General features: G+C 43.1%; 3 protein-coding genes across 23 annotated transcripts in view; 1 reads left to right on the top strand and 2 right to left on the bottom strand.

Annotated features, from left to right (window-relative positions):
• The window catches only part of LOC106606837 (potassium channel subfamily T member 2), a 71,233-nt gene extending 61,808 nt beyond the window's left edge, over window positions 1-9,425 (bottom strand). Inside the window, exon 1 of the mRNA XM_045720095.1 lies at window positions 9,093-9,425. Coding sequence (XP_045576051.1) covers window positions 9,093-9,187 — 95 coding nt within the window. The 5' untranslated portion in view covers window positions 9,188-9,425. The remainder of the gene's footprint in view (window positions 1-9,092) is intronic.
• A 4,034-nt stretch (window positions 9,426-13,459) lies between these two features.
• Window positions 13,460-18,787, bottom strand: LOC123723704 (queuine tRNA-ribosyltransferase catalytic subunit 1). Of its 2 annotated transcripts, XM_045720093.1 has the most exons (9): window positions 18,291-18,785; window positions 17,209-17,277; window positions 16,807-16,945; window positions 16,492-16,686; window positions 16,103-16,241; window positions 15,896-15,971; window positions 15,586-15,695; window positions 15,107-15,191; window positions 13,460-15,017 (listed from the first exon to the last, which is right to left on the bottom strand). In XM_045720093.1, exons 1-9 carry the CDS (start codon window positions 18,576-18,578, stop codon window positions 14,865-14,867), a joined length of 1,254 nt encoding a protein of 417 aa, XP_045576049.1. In that variant the 5' UTR covers window positions 18,579-18,785; the 3' UTR covers window positions 13,460-14,864. The 2 variants fall into 2 exon arrangements, with proteins under 2 accessions (XP_045576049.1, XP_045576050.1); XM_045720094.1 differs by lacking the exon at window positions 13,460-15,017 and having other exon boundaries at window positions 15,107-15,225; window positions 18,291-18,787.
• A 40-nt stretch (window positions 18,788-18,827) lies between these two features.
• LOC106601595 (dynamin-2) overlaps window positions 18,828-19,611 on the top strand; it is a 47,746-nt gene continuing 46,962 nt past the window's right edge. For 7 of the 20 annotated variants that reach the window (XM_045720081.1, XM_045720091.1, XM_045720087.1 and 4 more), the window contains exon 1: window positions 18,908-19,331. In XM_045720081.1, the coding sequence (XP_045576037.1) occupies window positions 19,171-19,331 (161 nt within the window). In that variant the 5' untranslated portion in view covers window positions 18,908-19,170. Of the gene's footprint in view, window positions 19,332-19,611 lie in introns of all 20 variants that reach the window. The other 13 variants (XM_045720088.1, XM_045720086.1, XM_045720084.1 and 10 more) reach the window with 5 other exon arrangements.

The raw sequence follows: 19,611 nt of genomic DNA, 5'->3' as shown, positions 1-19,611 counted from the left end.
ACAGTATTTTGTACCTAGCAGAGAGGGGATATGGCTACAGTATTTTGTACCTAGCAGAGAGGGGATATGGCTACAGCATCTTGTACCTAGCAGAGAGGGGATATGGCTACAATATCTTGTACCTAGCAGAGAGGGGATATGGCTACAGTATCTTGTGCCTAGCAGAGAGGGGATATGGCTACAGTATCTTGTACCTAGCAGAGGGGATATGGCTACAGTATTTTGTACCTAGCAGAGAGGGGATATGGCTACAGTATCTTGTACCTAGCAGAGAGGGGATATGGTTATAGTATTTTGTACCTAGCAGAGAGGGGATATGGCTACAGTATCTTGTACCTAGCAGAGAGGGGATATGGCTCAAGTATCTTGTACCTAGCAGAGAGGGGATATGGCTACGGTATCTTGTACCTAGCAGAGAGGGGATATGGCTACAGTATTTTGTACCTAGCAGAGAGGGGATATGGCTACAGTATTTTGTACCTAGCAGAGAGGGGATATGGCTACAGTATTTTGTACCTAGCAGAGAGGGGATATGGCTACAGCATCTTGTACCTAGCAGAGAGGGGATATGGCTACAGTATTTTGTACCTAGCAGAGAGGGGATATGGCTACAGTATTTTGTACCTAGCAGAGAGGGGATATGGCTACAGTATTTTGTACCTAGCAGAGAGGGGATATGGCTACAGTATTTTGTACCTAGCAGAGAGGGGATATGGCTACAGTATCTTGTACCTAGCAGAGAGGGGATATGGCTACAATATCTTGTACCTAGCAGAGAGGGGATATGGCTACAGTATCTTGTGCCTTGCAGAGAGGGGATATGGCTACAGTATCTTGTACCTAGCAGAGGGGATATGGCTACAGTATTTTGTACCTAGCAGAGAGGGGATATGGCTACAGTATCTTGTACCTAGCAGAGAGGGGATATGGTTATAGTATTTTGTACCTAGCAGAGAGGGGATATGGCTACAGTATCTTGTACCTAGCAGAGAGGGGATATGGCTCAAGTATCTTGTACCTAGCAGAGAGGGGATATGGCTACAGTATCTTGTACCTAGCAGAGAGGGGATATGGCTACAGTATTTTGTACCTAGCAGAGAGGGGATATGGCTACAGTATTTTGTACCTAGCAGAGAGGGGATATGGCTACAGCATCTTGTACCTAGCAGAGAGGGGATATGGCTACAGTATTTTGTACCTAGCAGAGAGGGGATATGGCTACAGTATTTTGTACCTAGCAGAGAGGGGATATGGCTACAGTATTTTGTACCTAGCAGAGAGGGGATATGGCTACAGTATCTTGTACCTAGCAGAGAGGGGATATGGCTACAATATCTTGTACCTAGCAGAGAGGGGATATGGCTACAGTATCTTGTGCCTAGCAGAGAGGGGATATGGCTACAGTATCTTGTACCTAGCAGAGGGGATATGGCTACAGTATTTTGTACCTAGCAGAGAGGGGATATGGCAACAGTATCTTGTACCTAGCAGAGAGGGGATATGGCTCAAGTATCTTGTACCTAGCAGAGAGGGGATATGGCTACAGTATCTTGTACCTAGCAGAGAGGGGATATGGCTCAAGTATCTTGTACCTAGCAGAGAGGGGATATGGCTACAGTATCTTGTACCTAGCAGAGAGGGGATATGGCTACAGTATCTTGTACCTAGCAGAGAGGGGATATGGCTACAGTATCTTGTACCTAGCAGAGAGGGGATATGGCTACAGTATCTTGTGCCTAGCAGAGAGGGGATATGGCTACAGTATCTTGTGCCTAGCAGAGGGGATATGGCTACAGTATTTTGTACCTAGCAGAGAGGGGATATGGCTACAGTATCTTGTACCTAGCAGAGAGGGGATATGGCTCAAGTATCTTGTACCTAGCAGAGAGGGGATATGGCTACAGTATCTTGTACCTAGCAGAGAGGGGATATGGCTCAAGTATCTTGTACCTAGCAGAGAGGGGATATGGCTACAGTATCTTGTACCTAGCAGAGAGGGGATATGGTTACAGTATCTTGTACCTAGCAGAGAGGGGATATGGCTACAGTATCTTGTACCTAGCAGAGAGGGGATATGGCTACAGTATCTTGTACCTAGCAGAGAGGGGATATGGCTACAGTATCTTGTACCTAGCAGAGAGGGGATATGGCTACAGTATCTTGTACCTAGCAGAGAGGGGATATGGCTACAGTATCTTGTACCTAGCAGAGAGGGGATATGGCTACAGTATCTTGTACCTAGCAGAGAGGGGATATGGCTACAGTATCTTGTACCTAGCAGAGAGGGGATATGGCTACAGTATCTTGTACCTAGCAGAGAGGGGATATGGCTACAGTATTTTGTACCTAGCAGAGAGGGGATATGGCTACAGTATTTTGTACCTAGCAGAGAGGGGATATGGCTACAGTATTTTGTACCTAGCAGAGAGGGGATATGGCTACAGTATTTTGTACCTAGCAGGGAGGGGATATGTCTACAGTATTTTGTACCTAGCAGGGTGGGGATATGGCTACAGTATTTTGTACCTAGCAGAGAGGGGATATGGCTACAGTATTTTGTACCTAGCAGAGAGGGGATATGGCTACAGTATTTAGTACCTAGCAGAGAGGGGATATGGCTACAGCATCTTGTACCTAGCAGAGAGGGGATATGGCTACAGTATTTTGTACCTAGCAGAGAGGGGATATGGCTACAGTATTTTGTACCTAGCAGAGAGGGGATATGGCTACAGTATTTTGTACCTAGCAGAGAGGGGATATGGCTACAGTATCTTGTACCTAGCAGAGAGGGGATATGGCTACAATATCTTGTACCTAGCAGAGAGGGGATATGGCTACAGTATCTTGTGCCTAGCAGAGAGGGGATATGGCTACAGTATCTTGTACCTAGCAGATAGGGGATATGGCTACAGTATTTTGTACCTAGCAGAGAGGGGATATGGCTACAGTATCTTGTACCTAGCAGAGAGGGGATATGGTTATAGTATTTTGTACCTAGCAGAGAGGGGATATGGCTACAGTATCTTGTACCTAGCAGAGAGGGGATATGGCTCAAGTATCTTGTACCTAGCAGAGAGGGGATATGGCTACAGTATCTTGTACCTAGCAGAGAGGGGATATGGCTACAGTATCTTGTACCTAGCAGAGAGGGGATATGGCTACAGTATCTTGTACCTAGCAGAGAGGGGATATGGCTACAGTATCTTGTACCTAGCAGAGAGGGGATATGGCTACAGTATTTTGTACCTAGCAGAGAGGGGATATGGCTACAGTATTTTGTACCTAGCAGGGAGGGGATATGGCTACAGTATTTTGTACCTAGCAGGGAGGGGATATGGCTACAGTATTTTGTACCTAGCAGAGAGGGAGACCCAACATTACACAATATGAACCAGAGTATTCCCCACTGCATGGTGAGAGAAGAATACACCAACCAACGAGACAGGCCAGGAGTCTGCCTAGGCTCTCTACCTCCCTGCTAATTTGTTTTCTGAATGAAGGCCTGCCTCCTCCGTTCAGCCCAGGCGCCCGCCCGCCCTCTCCTCTTTGGTCTTATTAATTAGCTTGTTGGAGATTTAATTGTGTCATTAAAAGTCAGGGACACTGGCACTGTTTAATTTGTCAAGGCTGAAATGCCGCCATTATCTGCCCACCGTGCCTCAGCTTCAGGGCTAAACATTGTGGATGATTCTGCCTGCCAATTAAAAACCTCAACCAAATTAATTCACATTAAAACTGTTTTTTTTGTTTACTTTGATGCTAATGTTTACCTACTGGGTGTGTTGGAGGGTTACCCAAAACACTTCACATCAATCAGGAAGCTCATTAGAGCTTTGTGGACTCCGACACCCACAATGCCCCTCTCACCTCCTCCACCACCTCTCTCCCTGCCTCAGATCTGATCACAGACTCCATCTGTATCTCTGTATCACTCTCTTTGTACTATTCTCTCCCTCTGTATCAACCATTGTGCTGCATAATTCTCTGTAATGCTGGATTCCTTATCAGAGAATCCCATTAGATGAGTTAATTTACAAGATGTAAAACCCATCTCAGATGTAGATACTGAGCAGCAACAGATCACTTCCTCATAGTGATCAGGGAGAAGCAGACTATGAATATTAGCAGTTTCAATGATTACTAATCATGTTCCGGTTCTTTCATCCTTGCCAAACTGAGCCTTGGAGAGAGGGCCAGAAGGAGCTGGAGCATTGGAAGAGAAAATAGCCGAGATGTGGGTGAGATTGAATGAGGGATGATGGGGGAAGGCGACAGTCAAAAAGAGATTTTGTCTTAAAGACAAAAAGCTCTCATTTGTATGATAATACCAGACTTTGCTCCAAGCCCCACTGAGACTGGCTGCTGTGATGAGACTGTCTCATTCCACTCTAAACAATTCAGCCAAACAAGTCATACTGTGGGGGGATTCCTTTCCCTCTGTATGTGTCATAAACTGTGTGTGTGTGTGTGTGTGTGTGTGTGTGTGTGTGTGTGTGTGTGTGTGTGTGTGTGTGTGTGTGTGTGTGTGTGTGTGTGTGTGTGTGTGTGTGTGTGTGTGTGTGTGTGTGTGTGTGTGTGTGTGTGTGTGTGTCATCCAACCTCAGACTGACAAGTGGGTGTTGGAGTGAAACATTGGCACTTGAATAGATTGCCATGCCATAGTGAGCGCCAAGTATGAAGGCTGCACAGACATTATTCTTGTTGTGTATAGACAACCATCAAACAAACACTTGATGAAGTATTAAGCTCTGGGTTGTGTACAAATGGTCCATCAAGTGCTTGATTCAAGACCATCACTGCTTTACTAATGAAAGGAAAATATCCTCGTCACTAGACAACTCCATAACCGCTCACATGGAACAACCAATGAACAACCAACGATGATGATAGGTCAAACAAACGAGGGAAGCAATTGTAAAGGTTCACTCTGAGCTGAAAGGAAATAATCGGAAGAAAATAACAAGAGTTTACAGCTGTACTTCAAGCTGTAAACTGTTGTATTTTGTGCTGATCATTGCATTTCAGCTCAGGATGAATGTTTACAATACTTGTGTCATATCTGCTAACAGAAGGTACTGTCTGTAACAATAATGTTCGCTGATAGTTGACAAATGAATATTTTTAGCATATCACAGCATAAACCATACAATAACACCACTGCAGTAGTTAAATTCAGAATCCAGACGAGAGGCCTTGAGCAGTAGCCTTGTAAGCTGCCTGATCTCGTGAGCTTACAGGAATGTTTGCCATGAGGCTGCTTCAGTGGAGGTCTGAGCAGAGTATTTGTGGTGTGTGAAGACAAGAGGCACTCCAGCAATCAAAACAAACATGGGAAGGGGAGGAGGGAGTTCAAGGAGGGTAAAGTAACGACATGGTACTATGTGTTGAGGAAATAGTGAAGGGGGAAGAGGGTCCATGGGCGAAGGAGTGGAGAGGGAGTTAAAGGGCTCAGTAATGTGTGTTTTCCCAGAGCACAATGTGTGTGTATGTGAAAAAAGACAACTTATGTGTGCAAGCGTTTGTGTGCCTGGACGTGTGAACATGTGTGACTATTTACGTAGATGTGTGAACATTCTCTGATTGTGTGTGTGTGTGAGTATGTGATATGTATGTGTGTGTGTGCGTATGTAAGCATGTGTGTGAGGATCCTTGTGTGAGAATGTACGTGTTTGTTTGTTTGCGTGTGTGTGTTTGCGTGTGTGTGTGTGTGTGTGTGTGTGTGTGTGTGTGTGTGTGTGTGTGTGTGTGTGTGTGTGTGTGTGTGTGTGTGTGTGTGTGTGTGTGTGTGTAAGTGGGAGAGTGTTGAAGCATTGATTAATAGAGCAAACATTGTGACATGCGGGACAAACTGTCTGTGATTCAGCCTGGGAATTAAGCTGTCTGTCACCATTAATCAGCCGACTCTCTTCTGCACCGAGTCCATTTTTTACCTGGTAATACTCCCACAGCCAATGATATCAACACCATGAATCAGGATAGGATAAAATGCCCTGCATCCCTCCTTCTCGCTTTCATTCTGTCTCTGTCTAACTCTCACTCTTTTTCTCACTAACTCTCACACGACGTCTCACACACACACACACACACACACACACACACACACACACACACACACACACACACACACACACACACACACACACACACACACACACACACACACACACACACACACACACACACACACACACACACACACACAAACCCTTACATTCCCATCACCACACCAGCTTCAAACAGAATTTAGTCACTTTTCTCTTATTGAAACCCAGTCCCATTGAAGAGGAGTGGCACTCAGTTTCAACTGCTGTGTGTGTGTGTGTGTGTGTGTGTGTGTGTGTGTGTGTGTGTGTGTGTGTGTGTGTGTGTGTGTGTGTGTGTGTGTGTGTGTGTGTGTGTGTGTGTGTGTGTGTGTGTGCGTGTGTGTGTGTGTGTGTGTGAGAGAGAGTGTGTGAGAGAGTGTGTGAGAGTGTGTCTGCTGCCACATTCAACAAAGAGGAGTGCAGAGTGAACATGAAGAGATCCCACAGTGTCGCTCGGAGCAGCACTGTGCCTGCTGAAGCCTTTGGAGTGATGAGCACCCAGCCATCTCCAAAACACTACAGCAGGGAACACATTATACATAAGTAGTACAACAATGTGCTCTCTCTGGGAGCAGCAGTTGAAGCACATCTGCTCAGTGTTCCTGGAAGCTCTCAGCCATGCAGACAATGGGGACAGTCCCGAAGTTTATGGCCCCCATGTTCCCCACTTAATGTCCACTTTGTTTCTGTCATATGCATTTTCCATCTTCCTCCTCAGACATTTGGCTACGGTGCTTTAGTTAATACCAAGAAGACAGATGTTCTACTCTTTCTAGGGGTTGGTTGGACAGATATCTTTGTAGATCACATTCTAACCGCATTCCGAAGAAGGGAAAGTGTCTCACTGTGCTAAAGACAACCTTGGCTTTCACCACTGAACTGTAACCAGGATTTATCTTTCTCCCCATCTGAATGAGGTTACACATTACAAGAGGCTACTGGTGAGAGGATGACCATGCACAGACCACAAGGCCTGTACTTCACACTTAACAATAAGGCCTTTGGGAGTTCATGGGAAATAATAGTATTGTAAATGAAGCTAGGGTCCTTTTCAGCTCTGAGAGACAAATACGATTATAACACCCCATTTGTGACATATCTCAGATATTGTTTCAGTAATGTTATAGCATTACTGTTTATTTTTGCGACCAGGGCCATTCAACCGTAGCATTACTGCCTCTGTAGTATTGGATAATGTTGTTTAAATGGAAGCCTTCTTCAACCCTTTTTATACTGTGAACAAAAATATAAACGCAACATGCAACAATTTCTAAGATTTTACTGAGTTACCGTTCATAGGAGGAAATCAGTCAATTGAAATACATTCATTTGGCCTTAATCTATGGATTTCACATGACTGGGCAGGAGCGCAGCCATGGGTGGGCTTAGGAGGGCATGGGCCCACCCTCATGGGAGCCAGGTCCACCCACTGGGGAGTCAGGCCCAGCCAATCAGAATGAGTTTTCCACACAAAGGGGCTTTATTACAGACAGAAATACTCCTCAGCCGGATGTGGAGGTCCTGGGCTGGCGTGGTTACACGTTGTCTGCGGTTGTGAGGCCAGTTGGATGTACTGCCAAATTCTCTAAAACGACGTTGTCGGGCACTGATGGTCGAGATATGAATATTAAATTCTCTGGCAACAGCTCTGTTGGACATTCCTGCAGTCAGCATGCCAATTGCACACTCCCTCAACACTTGAGACATCTGTGGCATTGTGTTGTCTGACAAAACTGCACATTTTTAGAGTGGCATTTTATTGTCCCCAACACAAGGTGCCCCTGTGTAATGATCATGCTGTTTAATCAGCTTCTTGATATGCCACACCTGTCTGGTGGATGGATTATCTTGGCAAAGGAGAGATGCTCACTAAGAGGCATGTAAACAAATTTGTGCACCAAATTTGAGAGAAATAAGCTTTTTGTACAGATGGAACATTTCTGGGATCTTTTATTTCAGCTCATGAAACATGGGACCAACATTTCACGTGACTTTATATTTTTGTTCAGTACATATAGTCTTCTTCAATTATGTTATTTTAAACACCCACTCAGGAGGAAGACCACAAGCACGTGTTTTGGTGCAAGTTAGCGTTTTTTGTCATGAACTTTGACTTTGCAGCTGGCCTATCTATCTATCAGAAATCGCTCAGTTATTCCTCCAGGACAAAACTCATCCCAATAAAAAGTCAACCTGCTGTTTTGGTCCTCATTTCTCACCAACCAACCAGGGGTACAGTTGTGAAATGGTGGTTCAGTATTCCATTAGTCCCTATAATGAAATATCCACACCAAGTGTGGCAAGCATACCCATATTAATATATATGCATGGGGAAAAGATAAATATATTATCTTGAAAATGGATGGTTAAGTACAGGTTAATAGACACTCTTGGTAGGGCCATATGTTCTGCTTTTGGAACAGCCCTGACCATACCCAGCCAGGGTAAAGAAAGGGAGCATGATAAATCAACCCAATCTAAGGCTTGATAAATAATAGATAGGTGGTATAATGACTAAATGAATGGCTGCCAGAGGCTCACATTACTACCTAATTATTAACACTTTCCCAAATGTACGTTCATAATTATACATATCAAAATGGATTTGACATGCCTGACTTCCACGCATGGACAAGATGCATAGCTGAAAAACGTAATGCCTATGCAAACACACGCATGCACACACAAGCATTAACATAGAGTCTGTGCTTTTAGTTCAGTCTTTTCCATTATGAAACCTGTTGCTGCTGCACAGTGGCTCGTTGTAGCCTATCCTCTTTCACAGCGCCATCAACAGAGCCAGATCAATAAAAATGAAATTATTACAGTAGCCTGGTTCTCTTTTTTGGTTGCGATGGCAACGCAAAGATGAATTTCTTAGCTTAGTGAGTGACTGCAAATGACGATTCATTTAACTTGTGATCAATTACAGGGTACCATGGGTAGGCTAGATTGTTGTGCGCCAACACAGGTTTCTTCTGAATAAACAAGTTGGAATAGATTTCCTACCTGTCATCAGCCTGCCAGTCACCCAGCAACAGGTCTCGGAACCGGTACCGTGGAGGCAGCGGGAGCACCTCCTTCTCCAGCTCTACCACTACCATGGTCCCCTCCTGAGCGCCGAACCCACCAGCGCACAATGCCAGAGATTGAGACGCGAACAAACAGAGACGCCTCTAAAGGGGCTTATCAAAATTAACAATTATTTTGTTATTCAACTTCCAAATAACACATACCTGTATGAGCAACCTAAAATGTTGTTAATTTATTACTGCCACAATGTAATATCTTTCTTCTTCCAATGCAACAGGTCGAGGATGCTCCGCCGTGACATGCACGTGAGTACTTTTGGCTTGACAGGATACTGAGCAACTGGTTGTCTCTTTGAACATCCGCTGGCTCCTTATGGACGCAGCGAAAGCAGACCCATTTGCTCGAACAATTACATACTCTGAGTCTACGAGCAGTAGGTTACAAGCCCAAATCCCTGCAGGACACATTTTAAATACATATTTGCATGAGCTTTAAAGTGGTGTGTTGTCGTTTTATTGAAGATGCCTTGTTTATTTTTTTTCATTTATTCAGGACATGCTCTAATTCTTGTTAATGTAAGCTCAATAAACCATTTATGAGTCATATGCGATATTAAGTTAATCAATTTAAGGACCTAATTTCTCTATATACTTTCAAATGACTAAAACCAAATCAAAACTGTGTAGAAATGATAATGGACTAATATTCATACAGTTTATTGACTGTCCAGCTCGCTAATCGTCACTGTGCAGTCAATGGACCTACAGTTGAAGTCCCAAGTTTACATACACCTTAGCCAAATACATTTAAACTCAGTTTTTCACAATTCCTGACATTTAATCCTAGTAAAAATTCCCTGTTTTAGGTCAGTTAGGATCACCACTTTATTTTAAGAATGTGAAATGTCAGAATAATAGTAGAGAGAATGAATTATTTGAGATGTTATTTCGTTCATCACATTAATTTACATACACTCAATTAGTATTTGGTAACATTGTCTTTAAATTGTTTAACTTGGGTCAAACGTTTCAGGTAGCCTTCCACAAGCTTCCCACAATAAGTTGGGTGAATTTTGGCCCATTCCTCCTGACAGAGCTGGTGTAACTGAGTCAGGTTTGTAGGCCTCCTTGCTCGCACACGCTTTTTCAGTTCTGCCCACAAATTTTCTATAAGATTGAGGTCAGGGCTTTGTGATGGCCACTCCAATACCTTGACTTTGTTGTCCTTAAGCCATTTTGCCACAACTTTGGAAGTATTCTTGGGGTCATTGTCCATTTGGAAGACCCATTTGCGACCAAGTTTTAACTTCATGACTGATGTCTTGAGATGTTGCTTCAATATATCCACATAATTTTCCTACCTCAGGATGCCATCTATTTTGTGAAGTGCACCAGTCCCTCCTGCAGCAAAGCAGCTCCACAACATGATGCTGCCACTCCCGTGTTTCACGGTTGGGATGGTGTGCTTCGGCTTGCAAGCATCCCCCTTTTTCCTCCAAACATAACGATGGTCATTATGGCCAAACAGTTCTATTTTTGTTTCATCAGAAAAAAAAATTGGTTATATGTCCCCATGTTCAGTTGCAAACCGTAGTCTGGCTTTTTTATGGCGGTTTTGGAGCAGTGGCTTCTTCCTTGCTAAGCAGCCTTTCAGGTTATGTCGATATAGGACTCGTTTTTACTGTGGATAGAGATACTTCTGTACCTGTTACCTCCAGCATCTTCACAATGTCCTTCACTGTTGTTCTAGGATTGATTTGCACTTTTCGCACCAAAGTACGTTCATCTCTAGGAGACAGAACGCGTCTCCTTCGTGAGCAGTATGACGGCTGCGTGGTCCCATGATGTTTATACTTGCGTACCATCTACAGATGAACGTGGTACCTTCAGGTGTTTGGAAATTGCTCCCAAGGATGAACCAGACTTGTGGAGGTCTACAATTTCTTTTCTGAGGTCTTGGCTGATTTCTTTTGATTTTCCCATAATGTCAAGCAAAGAGGCACTGAGATTGAAGGAAGGCCTTGAAATTAATCCACAGGTACACCTCTAATTGACTCAAATGATGTCAATTAGCCTATCAGAAGCTTCTAAAGCCATGACATCATTGTCTGGAATTTTCCAAGCTGTCAACTTCTGACCCACTGGAATTGTGATACAGTGAATTATAAGTGAAATAATCTGTCTGTAAACAATTATTGGAAAGATTACTTGTGTCATGCACAAAGTAGATGTCCTAACCGACTTGCCAAAACTATAGTTTGTTAACAAGAAATTTGTGGAGTGGTTGAAAAACGAGTTTTAATGACTCCAACATATGTGTATGTAAACTTCCGACTTCAACTGTACATTCATACCATTTCTTGACTGTCCAGCTCGATAATAGGCTAATCCCCAAATATTCAGAGAGCACAGAACATTCCCAAAATGATGGATAGTCAAATATTTTTAGCAAATTTTGACTACAAGGAAATATAACACATTTTCAATGCGGCCCTCTGGACCTTGTTGAAGACCGATTGTGGCCCCTGGGGCAAAATGAGTTAGACCCCCCTGGTCGTTGGTTTTTACCAATGTGCATTAAGAAACAGTTAAGTTGTATTTGTTCACACTTGGTCGATTCTGCATGGCGTGCTAATTGTTATGCAGGCAACTGTGTACAGTCGTGGCCAAAATTTTTGAGAATGACACAAATATTAATTTCCAAAGTTTGCTGCTTCAGTGTCTTTAGATATTTTTGACAGATGTTACTATGGCATGCTGAAGTATAATTACAAGCATTTCATAAGTGTCAAAGGCTTTTATTGACAATTACATGAAGTTGATGAAAAGAGTCAATATTTTCAGTGTTGACACTTCTTTTTCAAGACCTCTGCAATCCGGCCTGGCATGCTGTCAATTAACTTCTGGGCTACATCCTGACTGATGGCAGCCCATTCAATGCTTGGAGTTTGTCAGAATTTGTGGGTTTTTGTTTGTCCACCCGCCTCTTGAGGATTGACCACAAGTTCTCAATGGGATTAAGGTCTAGGGAGTTTCCTGGCCATGGACCCAAAATATCGATGTTTTGTTCCCCGAATCACTTAGTTATCACCTTTGCCTTATGGCAAGGTGCTCCATCATGCTGAAAAAGGCATTGTTCGTCACCAAACTGTTCCTGGATGGTTGGGAGAAGTTGCTCTCGGAGGATGTGTTGGTACCATTCTTTATTCATGGCTGTGTTCTTAGGCAAAATTGTGAGTGAGCCCACTCCCTTGGCTGAGAAGCAACCCCACACATGAATGGTCTCAGGATGCTTTACTGTTGGCATGACACAGGACTGATGGTAGCGCTCACCTTGTCTTCTCCGGGCAAGCTTTTTTCCGGATGCTCTAAACAATCGGAAAGGGGATTCATCAGAGAAAATGACTTTACCCCAGTCCTCAGCAGTACAATCCCTGTACCTTTTGCAGAATATCAGTTTGTCCCTGATGTTTTTCCTGGAGAGAAGTGGCTTCTTTGCTGCCCTTCTTGACACCAGGCCATCCTCCAAAAGTCTTCGCCTCACTGTGCATGCAGATGCACTCACACCTGCCAGCTGCCATTCCTGAGCAAGCTCTGTATTGGTGGTGCCCCGATCCCGCAGCTGAATCAACTTTAGGAGACGGTCCTGGCGCTTGCTGGACTTTCTTGGGCGCCCTGAAGCCTTCTTCAAAACAATTGAACCGCTCTCCTTGAAGTTCTTGATGATCCGATAAATGGTTGATTTAGGTGCAATCTTACTGGCAGCAATATCCTTGCCTGTGAAGCGATTTTTGTGCAAAGCAATGACGACGGCACGTGTTTCCTTGCAGGTAACCATGATTGACAGAGGAAGAACAATGATTCCAAGCACCACCCTCCTTTTGAAGCTTCCAGTCTGTTATTCGAACTCAACCAGCATGACAGAGTGATCACCAGCCTTGACCTCGTCAACACTCACACCTGTGTTAACGAGAGAATCACTGACATGATGTCAGCTGGTCCTTTTGTGGCAGGGCTGAAATGCAGTGGAAATGTTTTTGGGGGATTCAGTTCATTTGCATGGCAAAGAGGGACTTTGCAATTAATTGCAATTCATCTGATCACTCTTCATAACATTCTGGAGTATATGCAAATTGCCATCATACAAACTGAGGCAGCAGACTTTGTGAAAATTCATATTTGTGTCATTCTCAAAACTTTTTGCCACGACTGTAGATAAAGGCGATTTTCTTAGAGAATTCATCCAATAGGACTACAATATCCCGTAAAATAATCTAATTCAAGTGACACGCACAGACTAAAAATGTGATTGTCAACCGTGTTGATTCATTAAAGAATAATTTGTTCATTACTATTACATGTTTATTATTATATGTTTAGCATTATAAACTAATAACTGACAGGTATTAACAATTACAACCCATGTATAAACTCTGTAGCCTATACAGGGTGGCTTTATTTAAAGATCTTGTCTCTCAACTAGAGGCAACAGGTGCTTTTACAACTGCAATGTTGCCTATTAAAGCTTTAATTAGATGTCTTACAATGAAAAACTGAAACAGAAAGGACCTCAATTTCTAATAGAAAAACAGGAACCAATCAAACAAATTGTTGTTTCCGGGAAAAAAACCTAAACGTTGGAATCTACAAAAAAAATCTTGCCTATTGTTTTCCAATGTGTCTTGGATCCTGGTTTGCTTCTATGGCAGATTATGACACCCTATTATTCTCTGTCCTCCGACTGTCTTGACTGCTGGAGCTCATTGTGTTGGGTGTCATTTTTTGTTTGAGAAAGTAGCACTTCGGAGACACAGGAAATTGTGATCCCCTAAGCCACTTCCTTGAGAATTGGTTTGCCACTACTCGGTCTGCCCTCAGCATGCAAATCTGACTAAACCATACATGCTCTACTTCTCTGCTTTTGAACCAAACTGGGTGGGTATAATTGCAATTCCTTCCTATGAAATTTCTCCAGCATGTAAACTAAACAGATGGCATAATCTGGCTCAAGTCATCAAGGTTTAGAATATTTTTGCCCTCTAGTGGTAAAAAAGTCAAAAGCACACAAACGTGGGTTCCTGTGTTCTCATCTCTTGCACAACAAAACAGAACTCAATTATAGAAATGTATTTGCTTCCTCCTGCTGGTAAAGGTCGATAACAAGCCCTAGGAAATGTTCCGAAATCTCTCTAATTGTTAGTTTATGACCACATTTCTGTGTTAGAAGTCATGCATGGAATGTAAAGAGGGTGGGCCGCTGATCTGTAGCCATGGTAACAACTAAAAGTGTCTGACTATCAGAGGAGACAGTTCCTGGACTTCAACAACACTACTCCACTCCTACATTATCATACACTGAAAAGGTCTGCAGAGTGAAAACTGGATGTCACAAAAGTGCTGTATGTCTGACAGGAGTTGAAAGCAGTACAATGTAAATTCGTAACTTTCAACAGAATGTTTAGCATATAAATGACAAAAAAAACTAACCGTACTGTAACAAAACATGAACGTAACTAAATCATAAAGACAGTAAAATATTCAGGCTCATCACCATCATTGAACCATTCAGTAATAAGTCTGACAGAATATACAGGCAGAAGCAATTACCCAAGTGAAGCATAAAAGTAGAAAAGGCGATTTCATAACAAACAAAACAATTTTTAAAAAGGAGATCTGATTTCTCATATAAAAGGTCTTATTGGCCATTGCAGAGGAAGTCCCAGGCTGTGTAAGCAAGGAGTTGACCAGTTTAATTCAATGTGATGTTGACTGTTCCTAGAGCATCCACCGCCCAGCCTGGATACTGTTCAGGAGAGGGGAACATTCTCTTCATGAATGTCCTCACAAAGTCTGGGAAGCGACCATCTATGATGCTCTGTCTCACCGACCGCATCAGAGTGAGCTGGACGCAAAGATAGAGGATAAGGTTATTATCTCATTTATGGCAAATAGTAACTAAAGGAAACTATTAACCATTATAGAAACACAGACCTGGTAGGAGATGTTGTGGATGGTAATGTGATGCATGGCTGCGGTGTCACTCTTGAACAGAGCATGTAGATAGGCCCGACTGTGCCTGGAGTCATTGCGGAGCAACAAAAAAAACGATACTGTATTTAAAAAAAAATAGATATATTTAACTAGGCAAGTCAGTTAAGAACAAAATATTATTTACAATGATGGCCTAGGAACAGTGGGTTAACTGCCTTGTTCAGGGGCAGAGCCACAGATTTTTACCTTGTCAGCTCGGGGATTCGATCTAGCAACCTTTCGGTTACTGGCCTAACGGTCTAACCACTAGGCTACCTGCCGCCCCATGGGAAAACAATCCTCAGAATCATTCAGCCTACAACTAAAAACATCCATTGAAGAGAATTGAGATTTGTAAACCAGTTTCTCTAACCCCTACAAACCATTCCTTCAACCCTCCGTATTCTGTCCCTCAGTGTACCAGGTTAATATGCCTTTACCTCCTGCAGGTGGGGCACTGGCAGTCTGGGTCTATTGCCCGTAGGTCCTTGGCAAACTGCTTTTTGGTAATGGTCAGAGATCCCCACGGGACCAGGGCTGAGCCAAACCTCTGGGATGAAAGGAAGAAGATCACTCATTATCATCATAACCATAATAATCAATATAATCATTATAAAGAAAGTATTACTGCTATGGACTAAATAATAAAAGAAGCTATTGGGTTTCTCTGTACTTGTGATAAGAATACTTATTTCAAAGTAAATTAAGAGAGTAGGTGACTCATAATATGTAAGAGAATGGAATACTTACTGCAGTGCGTGTTGGGAAAACACAGTCAAACATGTCACAACCCAGCGCAACACACACCACCAGGTCCACTGCATAACTGTGACCCACAGCAATAACACATGAACCACATCCATAAAAATATCTGTACGGCGCAACAAAACATTTGCAACTTATGTCATTTTTGCATAGAAATGTGCTGTTATAACATAAGGAAGATGGCAGCCATACCCAACCCCCATAAGGTAGCGAGGCTTCTCCCGAGGCAGGTGGTCTGTGCTGAGTGTCACCATCCTCCAGAAATCATCCTTCTCCTCACCTCCGCTCAGCCCACCGATAGCAAAGCCAGGAACATCCCGTTTTGTCATTTCTGTAAAAAGCACAGGAACAGAAATAGAGAAAAAAATGTATCCTCTGGAATACGCACATTTTACGAAATTGGTATCAGCATCTGCACAGATAATGTATTTTTCAATAGCTCTTTTCCACTGTATTTCCAAAATAAGATGTTAAACTAATTAGCTAATACCCATGAAGACAGAGCAATTTGCTGTGCTGAATGGCTTTGACGGAGGTCAGTCATCGAAGGACATAGATGAAACAGGGGGGAAACATCTTACCGTCTAGACAGGCTTTGCGCAGCTCTGCGTTCAGCCCCCCCTGGATGATGGCAAACAGGTTCTGTCTGTCTGGATTCTTATTGGCCGCGATGCAGCGGTCCAGCCAGCGAATCGATCTCCACGTAGCCTCCTCCACCCGCGGCCCAGTCACCGTACTGCTGACCACGTCATCCAACTGCATCATGATGTCTGACCCTGGACAAAACAGAAATGGTGTGATATTAAAATGAATGACAGGAGTACTACCTGAAGTATAGTGGCTTTACTTTCCAGACTGATTCATTGGGAGTGGATACTGGATTGTGTCCTTCTTACCCAGACTGTTCTGTATGGCGATTGACTGCTCAGGACTCAGAAGGATCTCCTTTCCATCGTAAGGAGATTTGAACTTGACCCCCTCCTCAGTAACCTCAGATAGTTCAACAAGAGACACCATCTGAAAGCCCCCACTGTCCTATGTAGAAATGATGGGGATTCAAGGAAAATTCAAACCAAAAACTATCTTTTGGTTTGTGTTTCAATAGTCCATTGTTGACATACTGTAGTCCCAAAATGTTTTTCTTGTCAGCAGTCAAGTTTTCCAGATTATGTGACCTTGAAAATACAGATATCCTCCCCATATGATGCTCACATATCTTGAAAAGCAGACATTTGGGTGAAAGAGACCCTTGTTGTTTTTAGCCCACTCACACAGTCAACACATTAGCTGATACTCACAGTCAAAAGATTTCTTTTCCAGTTCATGAAGCCATGCAGGCCATTTGCTTTCTCAATCAGCTCAGGACCCTGTGATGGGACAGACAGACAACACCATCCTCACTGTCTGGAGCACACCAGACACTGACAACAAAGAACTGTCTACAAGGTCAATCATCTTTGATACACAATGTGAATAGCCCTAGCACCACTTAATGTAGCCCTTGATAATGACTCTCAGTTCCATTATGTTACACATAAGAGTTATTGGACGAAGGCATCTTCTATACATGGGAGTTTTGTTAAGAGCCCTGAAGCTCAGTCTGAACATTAACACACATTGCTTGCGGTACAGTTTTGGAAGCATAAGGACCTTATATCTTTCATATCAACAATAAATAATTGTAAAAAAACAGAAGGTTAAAATTTATACACAGCTTTATAGGGTTATACACAGCTTTTTGTCACTGAAAAACAATGTTGGCCGCAACTGTGTTAAACCAGTTAAAACAGTCTATAGTAAGTGTGCATTTGCAAAATTATTTTGATGTGATATGAAAGTAGAGGGATTTATGTTTCTAGAAACGGACCGCAAGTGAGAATCAATTAACGTTTAGATGGAGTATTTGGCTGTTTTGGCTTCCTGAGCAAATTTGCCTTTAAAGCGCAAATCACCAGTTGAAACAATAACAAAACCCCCTCTCCACCACTGTTTCACTAAAAAGCTGAGGGATGGGGCTGGAGATATGTAACCATTCTCAAATTCATAGACAGAGCTATGGATGCAAGGGCTGACCATCCATGATATCAGAAGTATAGCTTTGACCATGTTGTGAGGCCATACTGTGTTGTTTACATTTACTTAGTTTACAAAGATTGGCGTAAAACACAGTTATACTGTATATATTTTGGGGGTATGACAGTTGAACTAAGCTCATGAGGAAGTTATATTCCTCAAGAATCAATGGGTACATATCATTAATGTATAAATCCCAAAATGGATGTAGCAAATTCTGATTGCCCCTTTAAACAGAACATGTAAGGTCCTTGGACTGTAACGACTAACGTTAGGCTCCTTTCTTACATTATTGGGCTACACTTACCGGCCTCATACCCAAGTGGTATGTGTTGCCAAGACAAATCTGACATCCCAGATCATCGAGTTGGTCCACAGTGATTCCCTTCATCGTGCCTTGTGTACCAACAGGCATGAACACTGGGGTGCTGACCGTACAGTGAGGAAGTGTGAGATCACAAGCCCTCGCTTTGGTCACTGGACATTCGGCGATGATTCGGAGAGCAAGAGGAGCAACGATGGAAACGGCTTTCTTCACAACCATGCCTGTTTCAAGGCTGCTCGTTGCAGCTCCTCTGGCTATGGGCGCAGCCATGTTGTTGCACACAGACAACGTCAACAAGCACGTGTCATACCGGAACTACAGTCATCTAATATTTGCATTGAGTTGTCAAAAATATGCCTTCATTACAATACTATTGACAGCAAACTCGTAGAAGCTATCATTGCATGTCTTGTCATTTAATAATTCTATCATCAAGTATTAATTTGCCCATTGAAGCAATGTCCAGGGGTGAACACACCCCTTTGACGTTGAAAACAACTAGCCAATGAAAGGAGAGTGATTAGAGACGAGCAGTGAGATTGACCAATTATTTAATTGACAGGAGGCGGTAGCCTAATCACCGGTTAGGTCGGATGTCGACATGCCTGACCGGATGGTGGAAGTTTTGTTTTGTGAGTTTGGTTGACTTTGAGTATTTTGTTCGTGTTTATAAGAACACGTTATTGTACTCCCACTAAATTGGGAGTTACACAATTGTAAACAGCATATTTTCCTTTGACAGAGTGAAGACAGGGCGGCTTGAAAGGTGGAATTCAACACTTCGGAGTAACCCGAGCACCTTGCTAACTAGTAACGTTAACGTTAGTTTGCTCTTCGGGAGGGGAGACGATCCAACGAAACCATGGGGAACCGGGGGATGGAAGATTTGATCCCCCTTATCAACAAACTTCAGGACGCTTTCAGTTCCATCGGCCAGAGTTGCAACTTGGACCTACCGCAAATTGCTGTGGTCGGTGGGCAGAGTGCTGGAAAAAGCTCGGTCTTGGAAAATTTCGTTGGCAGGTTGGTGGTGCTCAAAGCTAACGTTAGCTAGACAGCTATCATATTTGTGGTTTAGCTCACTCAATTCAATTTGCAAAAGCTCACTGGAGTCAGGTTTTAGAAAGGAATTTCGCTAGCTAGATAACCAGTTGGTAAAGTTGATCCGTGCTCCTAAACGGGTATTTGGTCACATACTCATTTACGCACTTGGCGTAAACAAACAAAACAAAACGAAAGAGGAGGAACGAAATGTTGACGTTAGATGCGACGTTTGCGTGGCAAGCCAGGGCGAATAACAAAT

The sequence above is a fragment of the Salmo salar genome, chromosome ssa06 (assembly GCF_905237065.1).
Source record: "Salmo salar chromosome ssa06, Ssal_v3.1, whole genome shotgun sequence".
Taxonomy (NCBI): domain Eukaryota; kingdom Metazoa; phylum Chordata; class Actinopteri; order Salmoniformes; family Salmonidae; genus Salmo; species Salmo salar.
The sequence above is the reverse complement of the archived record's forward strand: the minus strand, read 5'-3'. Positions and strand labels throughout refer to the sequence as shown.

What these genes read in the sequence shown, in the direction of transcription:
- LOC123723704 (XM_045720093.1), bottom strand. Translation starts at nt 18,578, where the DNA reads ATGGCTGCGCCCATAGCCAGAGGAGCTGCAACGAGCAGCCTTGAAACA. An exon ending in GGAAAAGAAATCTTTTGACT is followed by an intron (nt 16,946 to 17,208) that starts GTGAGTATCAGC and finishes ATTTCTACATAG; the next exon opens with GACAGTGGGGGCTTTCAGAT. An exon ending in CAGTGCCCCACCTGCAGGAG is followed by an intron (nt 15,192 to 15,585) that starts GTAAAGGCATAT and finishes CAATGACTCCAG; the next exon opens with GCACAGTCGGGCCTATCTAC.